The following is a 20,341-nucleotide window of genomic DNA, read 5'->3' as shown; positions in this document are numbered from 1 at the left end:
ATGCGTGGTTAACGCGTCTTACATACAGGCTTTATTTAATCTGTAAAAACACAGCACTTTAGAGTGACGAGGGTGTAAAATTAAAACATAATAAAGCTAACTGTCAGTTTTAGCTCAGTAGTCATTGCTGAAAAAACCACCAAGTAGCACTGGTCCCTAATGTTCTCCAGTACAGCAGGTATCATACATTTATTTTGAACACTGCAAAAACTCAAAATCCTATCAGTACTTACAGTTTAGACTTAAAACTTAACTAGAACTTAAAAAATAGCTTGACACAAATGGAAATTAAATTGAAACACGTGGGGAAAACACATAGCTTTCAAGTGATGTGTGTTATCAAGCGTAATTACATTTTTAGGTAAGAAATATGTTTTTTATATGATCTAGAAGTTTTTTTGAGTGAAAGCAGTGAAATTTTTTTTTCTAGTCACATCTTAGATGCAGTTGTTGGCTGTTTTCAACAATGTACATCGTAAATAAAGACATTTGCCACGTTTACATGGAGCCAAATATTCCAATTACAATCGGAATATTTGTTCAAACCGAATAAATGTGTTCCATATAAACACCTCATTCGGAATGAACAGGCCCAAACCGAATGGAATTTCATTCCGATTCACAGGGGTGGAATATTCCTTTTCCCAAACCGATTAGAAGTAAAATTATATCATGTAAACAGGGAAGCGGAATGGTGTCTGGTTGCGTTCTTTCTGCGCATGCTCCGTACTGATGTGGCGACGTCACTTGGTGACGTAAGTAACGTCATTTGCAACATGGCTTCCAAGCACACGCACAGCGCACCCACACAACTTTTTAAATGAACGGCGTGTCATTCTGAAGTTTTGTTTCCACTCGAAAAGTTAAAACAGCAGCTGATCTGATGATCGATCTCCATGTTTTGCAACGTGACGCTTTGTTTTGATTAATCTGCGCATGTCAGACGGCAGTTGTCAAACGTCCTTTCGGAATAAAGGCAGACACATGTAAACGCTGGATCGGAATAGATGAAGTGACATGTAAACAGCTGATGTGAAATTTCCATTCGGAATGATTTGAATCGGTATGAATAAAAGTCAGCATGTAAACGTGGCTACTGATTGACTGAAAATGTTTCAATATTGGATTAAATGTCTTTTTCTCATGTATATACCTAAAAAAAAAAAAAAAAAAAAAAGTTTATTAATCGATAGAATTTTCAGTCGATTACTCGATTACTAAAATATTCGATAGCTGCAGCCCTAATATTTATAGCTATGCCAAAAGACGTTTTTGCTTTTCAGTGGTTATGAGACATTCAATTCCCCCCAGGAAAAAAAAAAGGGCTCAGTGCCGACCTTTATGTAATGAAGTTTTGGCACAAAAAATATCTAGCCACTTTCACCCCTAGTCATATTTTTAAACAGTCATTTCAGACAGAGTTGTGACTACCGCTGCGTGTTTTCTCTTTAATAGTCGAGAAAAATGTAATTAAAAGCCAATATTTCCAGGAAGTAACCTGTTATTGCATTACTTCAGCCAATCAAATGCCAGTATCCCTGAACGCCCGACCTTCCTCGCAACGTCATTAAAATTCGCACGCACTCGTGACAAATGAAGTGTAATTTTCTAAGGCCTAGGAGCGTTCTTTCACCAATATCCACAAGAGGGCGCCCAAGAGCCTCAAAGACACACAAAACTATACAATAGATGTGTGTGAGAGTCGACGAGGTGTCTGCACTCTCACCTGAGTGACATTCTCCTTCTTTCTCCGACAGCAGATAAGACTTGTTATCGCCGCCCACGCCGGAGATTTGGCCTCAATCCGGCAGCAAGCGGACCGAGCGCGGTCTCCCGAAAGAAGAACCACAAAGACCTGACAGACAACACCAAAGTGCGACGTGTCGACAAGTGGACAAATCCAGACGCGTCGAATCTGTTACATAATGCCACTCTATGATATATACACAGCCATTGAGGGCAATGCACATCCAGTCCATTTTGACTGGGGGCGAAGGGGGGTTCACTCTTCCCAGTCAAAAGGGATTGGACGTCTAGCGCCGTCAATGGCAAACAACGAGGCTCTCGGGATGACAAAACACGAGGTCAAGTTTATTATTGACTTGAATTGAAAAGGCTTAAAATTCAGTGAGTGTTGTGGAGGAAGAAGTCAGTGATTGTTGGTGAGTTACTGCCACCTATTGGACAAAAGAATAAGTGGCGTTCATAATTGACTGGATTATTATTGACTGATATTGATTTTAATTATTTCGTACTATTTTAGAGATTACAAAAGGGTTTTTGTGGATGCTAAACATTTATTAATATATTAAATTAATTATATGAAAGACATAATTTTAAATACTAGCATATTCCATTTTATTTAAAATTCGTTTTGTTTAAAACAATAGCCATTTTTAAAAGTTGTTTAAAAATGTGTCATTTTAAATATGCACAGAATTATTAAATTATAAAAATAGTGTTCCTCTAATAATAATAATGTGGAAATTTTACATTTGAATATTTAATGTGAATTTTTTTTTTTTTAAATGCCTTTTAATTAGTATTTCTCAATATTTATTGTACATTTTTTATGAGTATTTTATTATTTTTTCATGTAATGTTTGATATTTTTTGCTAATACATGATGTTGGGATATTGTATTTTATTGGTCTAATATATTTGAACTGTTTTTAGTGTATTATTTATTAGTTTGTAGTTTAGTTTGAGTTTGTGAATATTTATATGTGTGTTTTTAGTTTTTTTTTTTTTTGACCAATTACTTTTGATTTTCCAAATATTCCATGTACTACTTATTGTATACCGGTATATATTTATATTTCCATATATACACATATATTCATAATTACATTTTTTTTCTAATTCATAATGTTTGGATATTGTATTATATTTAATATATTTGTACTAATTCTATTGTAGTTTTTTTTTTTTTTTTTTTTTTTTTTGTGAGTATTAATACAAGTGTATGTTTCTACTATTTTTTTTAGACCAATTACTTTCGATTTTCCAAATAGTTCATTTACTACTGTACATGGATATGTATTTTTTTTCTCATACATATTCCTGGGACATTGTATTATATTTCTCTTCAGATATTTGTACTTTTTCTATTGTTGTATTTCTTAATTTTGTCGAGGTTTTGGGTAGGTGAATATCTGTACACGTGTATGTTTCTACTCCTTTTTTAGGCCAAATACCTTTGATTTTCAACTTTATTATTGTATTTCTTAAGTAATAGTGTATTGTAATTAATTGTATTTATTCAATTTTAAAACATTTTTACTCTGGCACTTTATAAATTTATATTTGCTATTGTGGTGTTATGCACGCTGGAATTCTAATTTCCATGAGGGATCCCTCCCAGGGATTAATAAAGTGTATTGGAATTGAATTGAATTTCTACTCTATATATTAGTGGTGTAACGTAAAGACGCGGTTCAGTTCGGTATGGTACAAACGTCGGAACATGGGGTCACGGTTCAGTACAGATTCAGTACAATGGTGGTGGTAATGGGGTTGTGTTGTTTTTGTTTTTTTGTTCCAACATTAATTCAGTTTATTTGCAAAAATAGAAAACACTTTTTTGTAGGGATTGACTGAGGCATAAGTTAAAATCAGGTAGCAATCGCCAGCTTGCAACCTTAGTGAGCTATAAGACATAAGATATATTTTGTTGGCTATAATAAAATGTGTAAATAGTTCCAAAACTGAAAAGGCATCTCTTGAAATAGTGCAGAACTGACATCATAATGTTTTTTTTTTTCTGTTTGTGTAAATCTCACTGAGTATATTGTATGTATATATTTTTATAACAAAGTTATCAGCTGGACTCAAATCTTAAGTGTCCCTTTTTCAACAAATCAAAATTGCAGCTCCTTAATAAGGACCCCCGGATTCCTCTTAATGGTAAGCTGAACTGAGACAATCGAGCGACAATCACCTGTTTTATCTTTATCTGACAGCCGCGTGTCACGTTACAAATTACAGAGCAGCAAATTGCTTTTCTCGCCAGAAGCCGTCGCTGGCAAATTATCTTAATTGTGTCATGATTACGCCTCACAGAGAGTTCCGACGTGTGAACACGCACAAGTCGTGGCCCGGGGGTGCTCGTGAGTACTTCACCTAATGTTGTCACTAAACTAACATTTTCAACTCAAAATAATAGTCGAGACAATTTTCAAAACATAAGTTAAAAACAATGGTATTTTTTATGAACTCGTTCAGTGTTTCTTGATCGGTCATAATTTTTTGTTACAGAAAAATTAAGTCCTTGAACTACCCAAAAGTTAACAGGAAGTTAAAGGCCAGCCGATATATCGGGCCGATGTATGGACTGTATTCAAAATCTGCCAATATATCTGCCGATATAACATGATAACTGTAATATTTACTATTTAGGGTGATTATCTTTCTTATAAAGGCCGACCGATACATTGACTGCCTGATCTACAGTATTGGGCCAATATATGGATTTTTTATCCAAGATCTGCTGATACTAAAGGTCGACCGATATATCAGCCGGTCGAAATATCGGCCCTATATATATATATATATCGTATTTTTCGGACTATAAGTCGCAGTTTTTTTGTTTTGTTTTTTTCATAGTTTGGCTGGGGGTGCGACTTATACTCTGGAGCGACTTATGTGTGAAATTATTAACACATTATTATATCATTTCACATGTTATTTTGGGGTTTTGAAGTGACACTGATGGTTTGGTAAACTTGTTAGCATGTTCTTTGCGCTATAGTTATCAGAATAACTCTTAATGGCTATGTTACGTTAATATACCCCACGCTCGCATTTCGTTGTTCATGCTTCATGTAACATTATCATACTGTACACTTATTCAGCATGTTGATCTCGATTGTGTTTTTATTTTAAATTGCCTTCCAAGAGGACATATCTGTTTTATGTGCTGGATTTGATCAAATTTCCCCCCAAAATGCGACTTATACTCCGGTGCAACTTATAGTCTGAAAAATACAGTATATAATTATTCAAAATTGTCGAATATTCAATTCAATTCAATTCAATTTTATTTGTATAGCCCTCAATCACAACAGAAGTCTCAAAGGGCTTTACAGAGGCAAAAAAAATGAAGCAACAAAGATGAATAGATGCAGTTCAAGTCCTGGGTATCCCCTATCCTTAAGACCCTCCATGCATATATAGCAGATATAATAGGATAACTGTCATGTTCACTGTTTGGGTGATCTTTTTTATTTATGAATTTGCACCACCTAGTGGCCAGTGTTAAGATAAGGACGTAGCAGAAGAAAATGAAACGAATCGAAAGAACATTTGAAAACCTGCATCGCCATCGGCCTTTGAAAATCCCAAATCGGTCGACCTCTACAAAGAATGCCCCAAAATGATCAGAAAGTGACCCAGAAATACCCCAAAATAAACAGGAAGTGACCCAGAAATACCAGGAAATTATTCTTTAAAGTGCGTATGACAGGATTAAAAAAAAAAAAAAAAAGTCTTACATAGCATCTTTATGTGAATTAGAATAATATTTTAAGATAATTCGAGTATATACACAACACTTTGGCAGAACACAGATGACGAGAAATTAGTGTTTTAATTCGCCGTCTAGCCACGCCCACCATTATAGGGCTGTAGCGTCCCAAACAGGAGGATGCCGTCAGCGGGAGAATGGTTTCATCTGCTTTAGTATGCAGCCCATTGAGGGGGAATTATTCATAACGAAGAAAATGCGACGAAGAGCCGCAAAATGTCATTGGTTCAGTCGCTCTACTCCAATATTTTTCAAAGATATTGTTTTTATCAAAGTATTTTTCCCTATTGCTAAATAAATGGTACGGTAATGAAAACTAACAATCTTGTGCTAAATGGAATATGAAATAATAAAAATGCATTTATTTAGTTAGTCAGGCTTTTGACATTTCCCTGCCCCCCCGGCTTTGGAGAATGTAAACAAACCGGGAGGGGTGACAGGTAGCCGACATGCTAACCCGAACCGAGTGACGTCTCAAAATCTTATTTTCGCTTTCGAAGCGAAAAATCATTCAAAACTAGCCCGGATCATTCCACACTGCCGCGGGGTTGTCGATTGTCTTCGCCGATCGGCAACCCGCCCGGCGGAGAGCAAGTTACAGCTCGTTCCCCTGCTACTACAGACAGAAGAGCTCGCGGGGAAGCAGTTGGAAAGTACCGCCGGACAAACCAGCTGACGTCGGAAGAACGCGTAGCTGCCACATGGTCAACACGAACATAATGGAAAAATAATGCTTTACTACATGGCGACGACATAACAGCGGCGTGCAGTTGTTGTGCAGCTAACATGACAGAATGTACTGTATCTTAGGAGATCTTTTCTACCTGCCCATCCATAATGAAACGTAAGTAAATAGTCTAGAAAAGTTTGTTGTGTTTACTTTGCAATCGCTGTATTCGCGGCCATTTTTAACAAAAAGTTGCAATTTCTGATCGGGTGGAAAATTTGACAGAGCACCGGGCACATGAAGAGGGCAATAAACCGAGTATAGTGCTCTCCCGGCAGGGGGGGGTGTGCAACAAGCCGCCGGTGTCGTCAGCCGAGTCGACAAGGAGCATGTCAGCCACAAAATACAAGCCACCTACGTATTAAAATGATCCCAGTATTTGACATAATACAAAACACGATGTTTACTCACTTCCTTATAAGTCCAATAGTCCCACAGTAAAAGGGCTTGTTTTGGCCAATATCCACCGGTGAATGAGAACCTTTTGAAACCCCAAAAAGGCTCACACGCCTCTCCCTGGTGCAGCAAAATTTTTCTGCAGCCGGTTGGCTAGCGTGATGCGAAAAATAAACGAATTAATCCGCAAAATCAGCTGAATCCTTAGTCCTTCTCATACAACAGTACGGCTGGACAGTGAAGAGGACTCCTTCTACCGTACACGTCACAGCGCCCTCTTTCTCAACTCGAGACTGGAGCCGGAAGTCACTTATTTTCATGGCGCGAGACTCAAAAAACTAAATAAATATAGCGATCGCTTCCACACACATCCAAGTGGTCCATTTCATTCAGGAGCGTAAAATACCGCGGAAAATTTGAAAAAAAACATGCTTTTTGCTGTCATAGGCACTTTAATAAGTAGTGCAAAATCAAATTTACCTCATGACAAAAATTTCTGGTGACCCGTCGTAGTGCAAAAACTGAAACGAATACTCGAGTAACTCGAGTTTAAAAACTGATCCGAGTAATTTTATTCACCTCGAGTAATCGTTTATTTTGACAGCTCTAAGCATCACGTTTTGCTCGGACTACTTTTAATGCGGGACAACGCGCTGATGTCACGTGCGTACAGGAAGAAGCAAAAAAAAAAAAAAAACTTACTGCAGCCGACAGCCGCTACAAACGACGCCGACGTTGCTAAATACTAGCCCGCACGATGCTATGTTGGTAGCAGGTAGCGTCTGATGAGTCTCATAGAGATCACATGTATGTTGAACTAGATGCTTAACGACAGACTCGGCCGCGTCTGGGCAGCGTTAGTAAACAGCCGCCATCTTAAAGCAGTAGAGCGCTAAGCGCTAATAAAGAGCGCTAAGCGCTAATACATAAGATTAACGTTGCTGTCACTAGCTCAAGTAACGTTAGCCTTGCGGAGGGCTAGGTTTCTATTAATTATGACCACTTTCGATGCGTGGATAACGTGTCTTACATACAGGCTTTAACATAACATAGCGTTGTGGAGTGATGAGGGTGTAAAATAAAATCTCAATAATTAGGGCTGTCCCAAACGACTAATTTTCTCCCGATTAGTCAGCCGACTATTTTTACGATTAGTCGACTAATCTAATAATTAAAAATATATTTTTTTTGTTGTTGTTGTTGTTGTTGTTGTTTGTTTGTTTTGTTTGTTTACTAATTTAGCAATGAAATTTTTGTTGACGCTTATCAATTCACAAAAAAACATACTGGAACACTTAATTTATTAAAGTATAAATAAACACGTAAATAACAATAATAAATCACAAATAAACAATGAGTTCAAATGCTGATAGAACTAACTAGTGTAGCATCCCGATTGAAAAGATGGTCTCTTAAACTGATAGTTTACAACTTTTATTCCATCCTTGATATAATCACACCGTAAGAGCTACGGTGCACACAAATAAAACAACACAATTAGAAATTAACGAAAACTTTTCACCTTTTTCCTTTTAAACCTTATTTATATATCAATGAATTGCCTATATGAATTGCCTTTACCTTAATTTATTACCTTATCATTGACAATCTCTCCCTTGAGTGCAATCACTGTATATACTGTTTATATTTATGACCTTTTAACCTTATATAATTTTCTATACCATAACATGAAATAAACCTTTCAGTTAGCATTAAGAACAATACTAATAGCACTTCACTTATAGGCCCAATGTCAATGAAACATTATTATTTAGTAAGGCGACAGCACCCTCTGGTGTACAAAAAAAAAATTACAAACGGTGACGGCGCTTGAGGTGTTTATTCACGGCCGACGTGCAGCCAAGCTTGGCATTGAAGAGACAGGACAGAAGAGTGTACCCTCCTTTGTTTCTTTGAAATAAGTCAATGTTTTGGACACTCTGGTGCGCTTTTTTGGCTTTGTGCCGCTTTCCCCGATTGCATACAGAGCATCCGACATTCTGAACATTCCACGCATATATTTTTTTAACCCTTCATTAACCGTCGACGGGATGTTGTGCTCGTCGACGGATTTACGTCATCGATGACGTCGACTATGTCGACTAGTCGGGACAGCTCTATCAATAATGCTAACTATCAATTTTAGCTCAGTAGTCATTGCTGGATAAAACACCAAGTAGCACTGGTCCCTAATGTGCTCCAATACAGCCTGTATCATACATTTATTTTGAACGCTGCAAAAACTCAAAATCCTATCAGGACTTACTGTTTAGACTAACTTAAAACTTAACTAGAACTTAAAAATGGCTTGACACAAATGGAAATTCAATTGAAACACGTGGGAAAAAATCCTAACTTTTAAGTGATGTGTGTTATCAAGCGTAACAGCATTTTTAGGGTATATACTGGACTGTCTCAGGAAATTAGAATACACAATATTCTAATTTTTTGAGACAGTCCTGTGTATATATACAGGACTGTCTCAGGAAATTAGAATACACAATATTCTAATTTCCTGAGACAGTCAGGAAATTAGAATATTGTGTATTCTAATTTCCTGAGACAGTCCTGTATATATACACAGGACTGTCTCAAAAAATTAGAATATTGTGTATTCTAATTTTCTGAGACAGTCCAGTATATATATATATATATATATTTTTTTTTTTTTTTTTTTAATAAGATCTAAAAGTTTTTGGGAGTGAAAGCAGTGAATTAATCTTTTTTTTATTCTAGTTACATCTGAGATGCAATTGTTGGCTGTTTTCAACAATATACATCGAAACCAAAGACACTGACTGAAAATGGTTCAAGATTAGATGAAATGTCTTGTTTTCTCATGTATATTTATAATTGCTCTTCACCTAAAAATATATTTGTTTTATCTGATTACTCGATTCATCGATAGAATTTTCAGTCGATTACTCGATTACTAAAATATTCGATAGCTGCAGCCCAATCGATACTTTTGCAATCCCATATTTTATCTGGATACATTTCTGCATCCATACTTTGATATGTTTTCACAACCCCACCCTGCAACTTCAATACACATTGCCGCAACACGTGCAAACAAACAGAATATATAAAACAAAGTGACTTTGGCACAGTGACTTGGGACTGTGACATTTTTTTAATGAACATGTCCAATGACATATTTCAATGGCCAGCGTAAGGTGACATTGTACAGCAATGTTTTTCCAGTGTAAATAAAAGTATCAAAACATGAGAAATAAACTCTTTGGTTATGTTCTTGTAATACTTTTGACTTCCCTTTGGACTTTTATATACAAAACAATACAGTAGACGCGTCAGCTTTGGTTGTGCGTGACAATTCCCGCATAATTGCATATAAAAAGAGTGCTACATCATTTTAGAAATAAACAAAAATTAAAAAAAATACCTAATATTTTGGGGAGGAAATGTCAAGTTATGCTGAAGGGGGCGGGGCTTGTGCGTTGCCATCCATTTCTTTTATGTCAGTCCGATTTCCTCCAAGACGCTGCGCGGCGGCTCGCCGTCCTGTAAAAAACAGAACGCGGATATGCGCGGCAAGCACGCTTTGATGATGTCATCAGTGTGTGACACATACACGCAGGTTCTATGCTTTTTACACACGCATGCAACACACACCAACATTTTACATATGATATGCACTTGTTATAAAATGTATTTACAATGTAAATATTATATTTTATAACACTATTTTTGTCAATGTTGATTTTTTTTCCCCATTGCAAAATACAGGGTGTTCCAAAATGGTTGAACCCATTCTAAATGCCCATAGAGCGGAAACTAGACTGGATTAAACTAATACACTTTATGTTGAAGGTCATAAGTTTTATTGGTTAAATTTACAATTTGCCTGATCAAAATGCCTTTTCTTTGGAAGTGAATGGCGTTTCTTAACCTGTAACGATAGAAATGCCAAACGTTACACACAAAAACTTGAAATGTTAAGATAAGGCATTTTGCAGGCGACGCTCGTATTGAACATTTATGAAAATCTGTCATAGAACCAAGAAATATTTATACTTTTCTTTGTAAATTCAACCAATAAAACTTATGACCTTCAACATAAAGTGTATTTAGTTTCATTAAAGATCCATCAAGTAGTTTCCGAGATATGGGCATTTGAAATGGGGTCAACCATTTTGGAACACCCTGTATTTTATATACTAATGTTTATAGATTGTATCATTTTAAATTATTACTTATTTTTTTCATTTCTCTTTGGTAAAATATAAAGTGGGTTTACGTTAGATGCACCTATTGTAAAGCATAGCTTTAAAAAATTGGTAGAACATGAAATATTTAAAAAAATATATATCTTAATAGGTCAGTTCAATAATATTGACATTTTATCTGTATTACAGTATAGCTAATATTTTGGGCCAATGATATATTGTGACTTACTTTATAAAATTAGCATACATGCACACATTACCATACATTCTCCGTGTCAAGCAGCTGAACAGGACAGGTTAAAAAAATAAATAAATAAAATAAAATTTAATTACCATGCATGAGGGGTCTCAAACTTGTGGCCCATGGCCATTTGTGGCCTGTGGGACAATATTTTTCAGCCCCTTATTTGACAACAAATTGTTTTGGAATTTTTTCATTAAAAATAATAAGGTGTATAGTAGTTTTGAATAAAAGTATTTTTTTAAATTATTTAAATACAAGAAAAATACAATTAAAGAAGCCATCGTCAATATAAATATAGATATGCATATAAAATTATTGAAATATATGTATAAACTTAATTTGATCAATTATATATTTTTTTAAATTATAATTATTGTATTTTTATTAGGGCTGTCAAAATGAACACGTTAACAGGCGGTAATTAATTTTTTCAATTAATCACGTTAAAATATTTGATGCAATTAACGCACATGCCCCACTCAGATTAAAATGACAGCACAGTGCAATGCCAACTTGTTGTGTTTTTGGGAGTTTTGTCGCCCTCTGCTGGCGCTTGGGTGCGACTGATTTTATGGGCTTAAGCACCCATGAGCATTGTGTAATAATTGACATCAACAATGGCAGGCTACTAGTTTATTTTTTGATTGAAAATTTTACACATTTTATTAAAACGAAAACATTAAGAGGGGTTTTAATATAAAATTTCGATAAATTGTACAAACATTTATCTTTTAAGAACTATAAGTCTTTGTATCCATGGGTCGCTTTAACAGAATGTTAATAATGTTAATGCCATCTTGTTGATTTATTGTTATAATAAACAAATACAGTACTTATGTACCGTATGTTGAATGTATATATCGATCTTGTCTTTCCATTCCAACAATAATTTACAGAAAAATGTGGCGTATTTTATAGATGGTTTGAATTGCGATTAATTACGATTAATTAATTTTTAAGCTGTAATTAACTTAAAAATTTTAATCGTTTGACAGCCCTAATTTTTATATAAATTTATGGCGTTGAATCCTAATGTTTGAGTGCCATTGACTTTTACTACTATATATATATATATATATATACAGATTTTTTTTCCCCCCATGTGTAATTTAATAAAATGAATACCTTTTTTGTAAAGAGTGGCCCACGTGTATTTGACGCTCCATTTTTTTTTCATTATTTTTTTTTTGCCTTTTGGCATAACATAGCACAAGCTAACAACCCGGTGTTGTTAATTAGTTAAAAAGCAACATTAGTTGGGTAGTTGGGGGCTTGCTACAGCCCAGCCTAGACCCCTATTTGCAGAGTCCTCCGCAAGAAATTGAGTTTAGGCCATGTCTACACATTGCGTGGTATTTGGCAAAAAGAACTTTTACTATGGTTGGGCCTATCATCCACACGTACATTTAAACAAGGGTTCTTAAGAATGCCGGGCAAAGCGAGGAAGTGCGAATTCTGCATTTGTGGCGCCATCATGTGGACACTGACAGAGGCGTAGCAAGGGTCCCGGGGGGCCCCAGGCAACAAGCAACATGGGGCCCTTCGAGCATGTGCAAGTAAAGGGGACAGTTGGACTCTGAGCAATAGAAAAAAAGAGTAGCAACACAAAAATACCACCATCGGATGCAGATGTATATACCTCTGTGTGAAATCAGTAGGCAGATTGGCCCTACGACCCACAAAATTCAAATTATTCCGTAAAAACCACTGATTGGTGGACTACCGACCGAAATGAGTATTAAATTTGCTAATAAAATTGTTTAGGATTATTTTAGATGCATATGTATATATTTTTATTATAGAGTATCCGACGAGGAATACAATAGACCCATTAATACACTTTTTGGGAAAAATCATTATTTCTTTAAGTAGTCACATAAATAATGAGGTGGCCTTTGAAAATCAACGTAAAACAACTCGGCAAGGATTTTCCAGAGAGTACTTGGTGAGTCACTCTTTAAACAATCATGTGGTATTAATAGTTTATTGGACTTAAACATGTATAATCTATGAGACATGATTAGTGCTGGTTGGGATTGATAACAGAATTGTTAGATAATCTGCCAAATGATTCCATAGTATTGAAACACTCCCTACACTTGTCGCTGCGACAGTGCAGTAAGACTGCATGTGCTAAATCTGTTGACCCTCTGGGGGCCCCTGCTGGCTGGGGGCCCTAGGCAATTGCCTGGTTTGCCTAATAGGACGCGACGCCTCTGGACACTGATAACCGAAGATTTAACTGAGGAAACGTCACTGGCTGCGACAAACTTTGTCCCTACGTCACACATGGGACCACTGTTTACATTTGGAGTAAATTAGACGGTGCTTTTTTTGCTTTCTTTCTTTTTTTTTTTTTTTTTTTTTTTTTGACAAACTCTTGCTGTGCTTAACATTGTAGAACCCAAGCAAAGAAAGGGGGTTTTATGGACAATTATTTTTCACGCATTCTTATGAATGTACTTAAAAATGAAAGCGGTTAGCTGTGGAAGTTTTTTTTTTTTTTTAAACCCTGTATATAGTTATACAGGGATTCACCTGTTAAGAAATCTTGCCATGGTCCAAAACATCCTAACTAAATTGTTTCATAATTCAATATTAGACATGACACTATTTTTGGCTAATTCAGAATTAAATGAATGAAATTATGCATTTCAGAGTTGTATTGTTTTCAAAGCTTTTACACTGCTAAATATAAAATAAAATCCAAAATCTTGTAAACAACAAACTCTTCCATTGACGGCGCGAGACTCAATCCATTTAGATTGGCAGCGGCGAATAAACAAAACGGATTGGACACCTATCGCCGTCAATGGCACAGAGTTAAGAGAATTCTATTTTAAGATTGGCAGCACTTACTTTTGCATCCTATCCGCAGCATGAACACAAAGTCAAGAAAACAACACATATAATCAGCGTCACATACAAACGTTGCTATATTTGAAAGCACATTCAAGAAAAACGCCACAATAACAACCACAAAACATTTATTATTCAAAAAGCTACAATTCATTAAATATACTGCAGTGCAACCGGCACGATATAATTACAGCTTATTAAAAGCTTTTCGCTTTGTATAATTTGTATTCTAGGGAATGCCAAATAATTATGGTACATTTTAATCACATGCCGAATGAGGCCTTTTCATAATAATCCATGCAAAAATAGCAAACTCTCATCAAAAAATGTGAAGAATCTCGTCTATAGTGTTGTCGTTTCTTGCAAATATATACGAGGGCTGCCACAATCGACTATTTTGATTAAACGTCGGCCGATAAATGGACTTTTTTCCAAGATCAGTCGATAGCAGCCGATATATAGCTGCTATGATAGGATAATTCATGTTAACTGTTTTAGCGGCCAGCAGTATTACATCGGGTTGATATACAGACTTTTTTCAAGATCGCCCAATAGCAGTGGACGTATAACAGATATAATAGAACAACTTCAACTGTTTAAGTGATGATGTATGTAGTGATTTTGCACCACTTAGTCGCCAGAGGAAGTAGCAGAAGAAAAATTGTAACTACTTTATATGATGAGTGTTTCAATTCCCATCAACGTGCTAGTAAAACTATACACTCACCGGCCACTTTATTAGGTACACCTCTCCAACTGCTCGTTAAAACTTAATTTCTAATCAGCCAATCACATGGAGGCAACTCAGTGCATTTAGGCATGTAGACATGGTTTAGGACAATCTCATGCAGTTCAAACCAAGCATCAGTATGGGGATGAAAGGTGATTTGAGTGACTTTGAATGTGGCATGGTTGTTGGTGCCAGAAGGGCTGGTCTGAGTATTTCAGAAACTGCTGATCTACTGGGATTTTCACGCACAACCATCTCTAGGGTTTACAGGTCCGAAAAAGAAAAAATATCCAGTGAACGGCAGTTCTGTGGGCGGAAATGCCTTGTTGATGCCAGAGGTCAGAGGAGAATGGCCAGACTGGTTCGAGCTGATAGAAAGGCAACAGTGACTCAAATAACCACCCGTTACAACCAAGGTAGGCAGAAGAGCATCTCTGAACGCACAGTACGTCGAACTTTGAGGCAGATGGGCTACAGCAGCAGAAGACCACGCCGGGTGCCACTCCTTTCAGCTAACAACAGGAAACTGAGGCTACAATTTGCACAAGCTCATCGAAATTGGACAATAGAAGATCGGAAAAACGGCGCCTGGTCTGATGAGTATCGATTTCTGCTGCGACATTCGGATGGTAGGGTCAGAATTTGGCGTCAACAACATGAAAGCATGGATCCATCCTGCCTAGTATCAACGGTTCAGGCTAGTGGTGGTGGTGTAATGGTGTGGGGGGGAATATTTTCTTGGCACTCTTTGGGCCCCTTGGTACCAATTGAGCATCATTGGAACACAACAGCCTACCTGAGTATTGTTGCTGACCATGTCCATCCCTTTATGACCACAATGTACCCAACTTCTGATGGCTACTTTCAGCAGGATAATGCGCCATGTCATAAAGCTGGAATCATCTCAGACTGGTTTCTTGAACATGACAATGAGTTCACTGTACTCAAATGGCCTCCACAGTCACCAGATCTCAATCCAATAGAGCATCTTTGGGATGTGGTGGAACGGGAGATTCGCATCATGGATGTGCAACCGACAAATCTGCACCAACTGTGTGATGCCATTATGTCAATATGGACCAAATTCTCTGAGGAATGCTTCCAGCACCTTGTTGAATCTATGCCACGAAGAATTGAGGCAGTTCTGAGGGCAAAAGGGGGTCCAACCCGTTACTAGCATGGTGTACCTAATAAAGTGGCTGGTGAGTATATACGGGGTTGGACTAAATAATGGAAACAGCTAACATGTTGGCATCATAACCATTGAACATAATTGTTCAAGAATGGCATGAGGAACATTCTAATGAAGTTGAGCATCTTGTATGGCCGGCAAAATCCCCAGACCTCTACATTACTGAGCATTTATGGTCAGTTTTAGAGATTCAACTAAGACGTCGATTTCCACCGCCATCGTCTCAAAGAGTCGGAGGGTATTCTAGCTGAAGAACGACTTAAAATTCCTTTGGAAACAATACACATGTTGTATGAATCAATACCTGGGAGAATTGAGGCTGTAATTGCTGCAAAAGGTGGACCTAGACCATATCAAATTAGTTTTTGTTGATTTTTTTTTAAGGTGTTTCCATTATTTTGTCCACCCCCTGGACACTGTCCATCAGCCTCAAATATTAGTTTTTAAAATGGCTTAAGTGTATTTTCAGTCTTTGAAAATCCCATAACGATCAACCTGATTTTTATCATCAATTGACATTGTCAACAAACGTTTTGTGTCCAATTTGTTACATTTAAAGTAAATACTGTGATTTCTGTAGTCCGCGATGAACACAGATTATTCATATAGAGTGGTACCTCTACATACGAAGTTAATTCGTTACAGGACCTAGTTTGTAAGTCGAACCGGTCGTATGTCGAGCAGGATTTTCCCATAAAAATACATTATAATTCCATTAATTTGTTTCACAGCCCGAAAACCTACATTAAATCCTTCATAAATACTGCTGGTGCTATTACAAATGGCAATTAGTATGGAGATCAAATAGTGCCAAAAGAAGTTGTAAAATGAAAAATTTCCCTGTAAAATACACACATTTTAACTTGTGTAACAAAACTAATACTTATCCCAAATTTTGTGTTGTAAATTAAACATGATGTAATAAATTGTTCTCCGAGTTGTTTCTGTTTGCAAGGGTTTTTTTGTTCTACATGTGTTTTTTCTTTGCTACGAGTTAAAAATGACCAATACCATGTGCACAAGTCTTGTCAAATTCTTGTCGAGTTTTGTAGCCAAAAAGTTACTTGTAACCTAGTTCTAAAATGAAAAATTTCCCTGTAAAATGACTAATTTTAACTTGTAAAACAAAAAAACCCAACAACTTGCATTTCCAAATTTTGCGTTGTGAAATGAATATGAAGAAAAAATGTAACAAATTGTTGTACAAGTTGTTTTTTCTGTTTCCAAGTGATCTTTTTTTTTCTGTGGGTGTTTTCTTTGCTACGGGTTAAAAGTGGCTGAACAATCGCCGTTCTGATTGGTCTGTTACAAATGACTTTTGTCTATAAATGCGAGAAGCAGGAGACTAAACGTGTGCACTTGGAATTCATTTTTGACCCGTAGCAAAAACAAAAAACAACAACAACAAAAAAAACACCTGTAAAACAAAACAAAAAAATCACTTGCAAATACAAAAAACAACTTGTACAACAATTTTTTACATTTTTTTTTTTTTTCACAATGCAAAATTTGGAACTAAAAGTTGTTGTTTTACAAGTTAAAAGTTGTCATTTTACAGGAAAAATGTTCATTTTACAACTAGGTTACAAGTAACTTTTTGGCTCCAAAAACTCAACAAGAATGTGACAAAACTTGTGCACTTGTAACAGATCATTTTTAACCTGTAGCAAAGAAAAAAAACACCTGTAGAACAAAAAAAAAATCACTTGCAAACAAAAAAAACTTGTAGAACAATTTATTACATTGTGTTTTTTTTCAAGTTTATTTTGCAACGCGAAATTTGCAAAGTTGATTTTTTGTTGTTGTCATTTTACAGGGAAATGTTTCATTTTACAACTTTTGGCACTATCTATCTCCATATTTACACATAACCAAACAAGTTATGAATACAAATGGAATGATGATATTAAAAATGATAATTCCTGTAAAAATATGACGAATCGTGTTCTAATGTGGCGGGCGTGTTTTGCGTGCTGTACCTGAACGCACCGCGTGGCTGACGTGACAGAGAACGGTGCGGTAGAGATTTTACTTTCTCTTTTTATGTTTAGTTGTTGGCGTCAATTGTGGCAGACAGTAGCAGTGTTGTGTTGCACATGTCCCGAAATAAATTCAAAACCTGACGAAACTGGCGATTTCTTTGGCGATGTTTCCACGATAATAATTGTCACCTTATAAAGGCAGGCGAACGGAGGTCTGAGGAGGACCGTCGAGATCGTAGACATTTTATGGCTAAGTTGTTGAGCCAGTTCACTGAAGCACACACCACGCTCATATTTTCCTATCAATTACATCTTTATTTCAATGGCAAGCGTCACCATTTTATTTTTTTCACTAACCTTCTTGGAACCCGTGTTGATTTAACTCGCAAGAAAATCAGCCGTGCGTCCGTCTTGTCGAAAAACAAACTGCGGCACTGTCACAAATTGTCGTATTTCGTGCATGTCGTCGTATGTAGAAACAAATGGCTCGTCAAATTTTACGTCGGATGTCAAAAAGACCACGTGTCGAAGCGATCATATGTCGAGGTACCACTGTATTTGTAATTCATCAAAATAAGATTACAACGAGAGTTACAAAGTATTCAGATATCAAACATTTTCAGCCAAAATGTTAAATCCAGAGTCAGTTAAAGAGCATACGATAGGAGGAAAAAAAAGTCTTCGAAGCGGAAAATCACACATAACTAGCCCGGATTATTTGACATGACGACTGGGTTGTCGATTGTCTTTGCGGACCTGCAAACCGCCCAGTGGGCTAATGTGCATGAGGAGAGCTTTTTACATGCCATCAATGATCAAACGTAAGTAGTCCTTTATCTAAAAGTTTGTAGTGTTCACTTTGTAATCGCTGTATTCGTATTTGACATAATACAAAACACGATGTTTACTCACTTCCTCGTAAGTCCAATGGTCACACAGTTGTAGGGCTTGTTTTGGCCAATATCCACGGTGAATGGGAACCTTTTGAAACTCCAAAAAGGCGCATACGCCTCTCCCTTATAAAGCAAGATTTTTCTGTAGCCGTTTGGCTGGCGTGATGCGAAAAATAAACGTATTAATCCGCAAAATCAGCTGAATCCTTAGTCCTCCAACACAACAGTACGGCTGTAGAGTGAAGAGGACGCCTTCAACCGTACACGTCACAGCGCCCTCCTCCTCAATGCAAGACTGAAGCCGGAAGTCACTCATTTTCATGGCGCGGGATTAAAAAAACTAAATAAATATAGCGATCGCTTCCACACACATCCAAGCGGTCCATATCATTCAGGAGCATAAAATACCGCGTGTATTATGAAATAAACATGCTTTCTCGTGTCACATGCACTTTAAAGGTAAATATTATTCATATTTTTTACTAATGTTTTACAGATGAGCCAACTAGTCGACCAATGATAAAAACAGTGAAATTTCGACTATCAAATTATTCGTCTGCAGCAGAAACACTTCTAGTGTCGTAATTTATTGGTAATACAATTACAGCTGCCATGATAAACTAATTGACAACTCGTTGATTATCAAATGAATTGACAACCATTTTGATAGATGAATCAAATCATCTTTTTGAGCCGATGAATTGTAAAACTTTCTCTGGTTCATTTATAAAGAAAAACTATCAAAATAATCGTTTGTAGCAGCCCACATGCAAAGAAACGGTAGTAAAGTGTCGTGATTGCTTGTGAATACATACATTTAAAAACTTCAGTAACTAGGGCGTGATAGTCACTCAAATCAAATACTCCCCCCCCCCAGCAAAAAAACAAAAAATGACAGTACGGATCTGCCATGATTTTAACTCGCTAGTCAAGGTACCACTAAAATGTCAAAATTGTCGCATGTCATGCCAGTGGTGGACAGCGGAGGGCGCTACACCCACAAACAAGTGCCAAGCGCAAGGACAGGGTGCAGCGGGAAAGGTGGCGGGCGGCATGCATCATGCGTGGCGCGGGCAGCAGCAGCAGACCAACGGGTCAGTACAGAGGAACGCTAAAGTACTCGTGACGGGGCTGAGGGGGAGAGAGAGAGAATTTTTAGAACCACCCGTGCCGCGTCAGTTCTGACGGTACCTTGACTTATGAATAGCTGTACAACATTTTACAATACTACTTCTTTCAGCAAAATTGTACGAGTCAGGTCAAGCAGAATCAGACGCTTGACCCTGAACCAAACTTAATGGACCAGAACCGAGTCCGTACCACTGTACACGGAACAGAAGCTGTGGAAAATTGACCAAACTAGGAAAGTGAGTTAAAGAACCAGATAAGGAGTGATGGAACAGGATAAAAAAAAAACTACAGCACTAGAAAATGAATCAGAACTGGAGCACTTGACCCAGAACCAAGGTAGGATCACTAAACCCAAAAATCAGATGGGTGGCACTGGATCAGGAAACAGAACCAAAAACCAGACAGAACTAAATGGGAAACTAGACAGGAACACCTCTGCGAAATTGGCCCCCATCAGACGCAAATATATATAAACA

At 36.9% G+C, this 20,341-nt stretch overlaps 1 protein-coding gene across 3 annotated transcripts in view; it reads right to left on the bottom strand.

The window, feature by feature from the left end:
* Window positions 1–9,343: 9,343 nt before the first annotated feature.
* Window positions 9,344–20,341, bottom strand: part of LOC130919147 (AP-1 complex subunit sigma-2-like) — a 28,220-nt gene continuing 17,222 nt past the window's right edge. For 2 of the 3 annotated variants that reach the window (XM_057841620.1, XM_057841622.1), the window contains one exon: window positions 17,111–19,865. Coding sequence is in view for 2 of the 3 variants with exons in the window: in XM_057841622.1 (XP_057697605.1) it covers window positions 19,830–19,865 (36 nt within the window). In the remaining variant the exon portion in view is untranslated. Of the gene's footprint in view, window positions 10,170–17,110; window positions 19,866–20,341 lie in introns of those variants that run through there. The other variant, XM_057841621.1, reaches the window with a different exon arrangement.

The sequence above is a fragment of the Corythoichthys intestinalis genome, chromosome 7, assembly GCF_030265065.1.
Source record: "Corythoichthys intestinalis isolate RoL2023-P3 chromosome 7, ASM3026506v1, whole genome shotgun sequence".
Classification (NCBI taxonomy): Eukaryota; Metazoa; Chordata; class Actinopteri; order Syngnathiformes; family Syngnathidae; genus Corythoichthys; species Corythoichthys intestinalis.
Note: the sequence above shows the minus strand (reverse complement) of the source record. Positions and strands in the feature narration are given on the sequence as shown.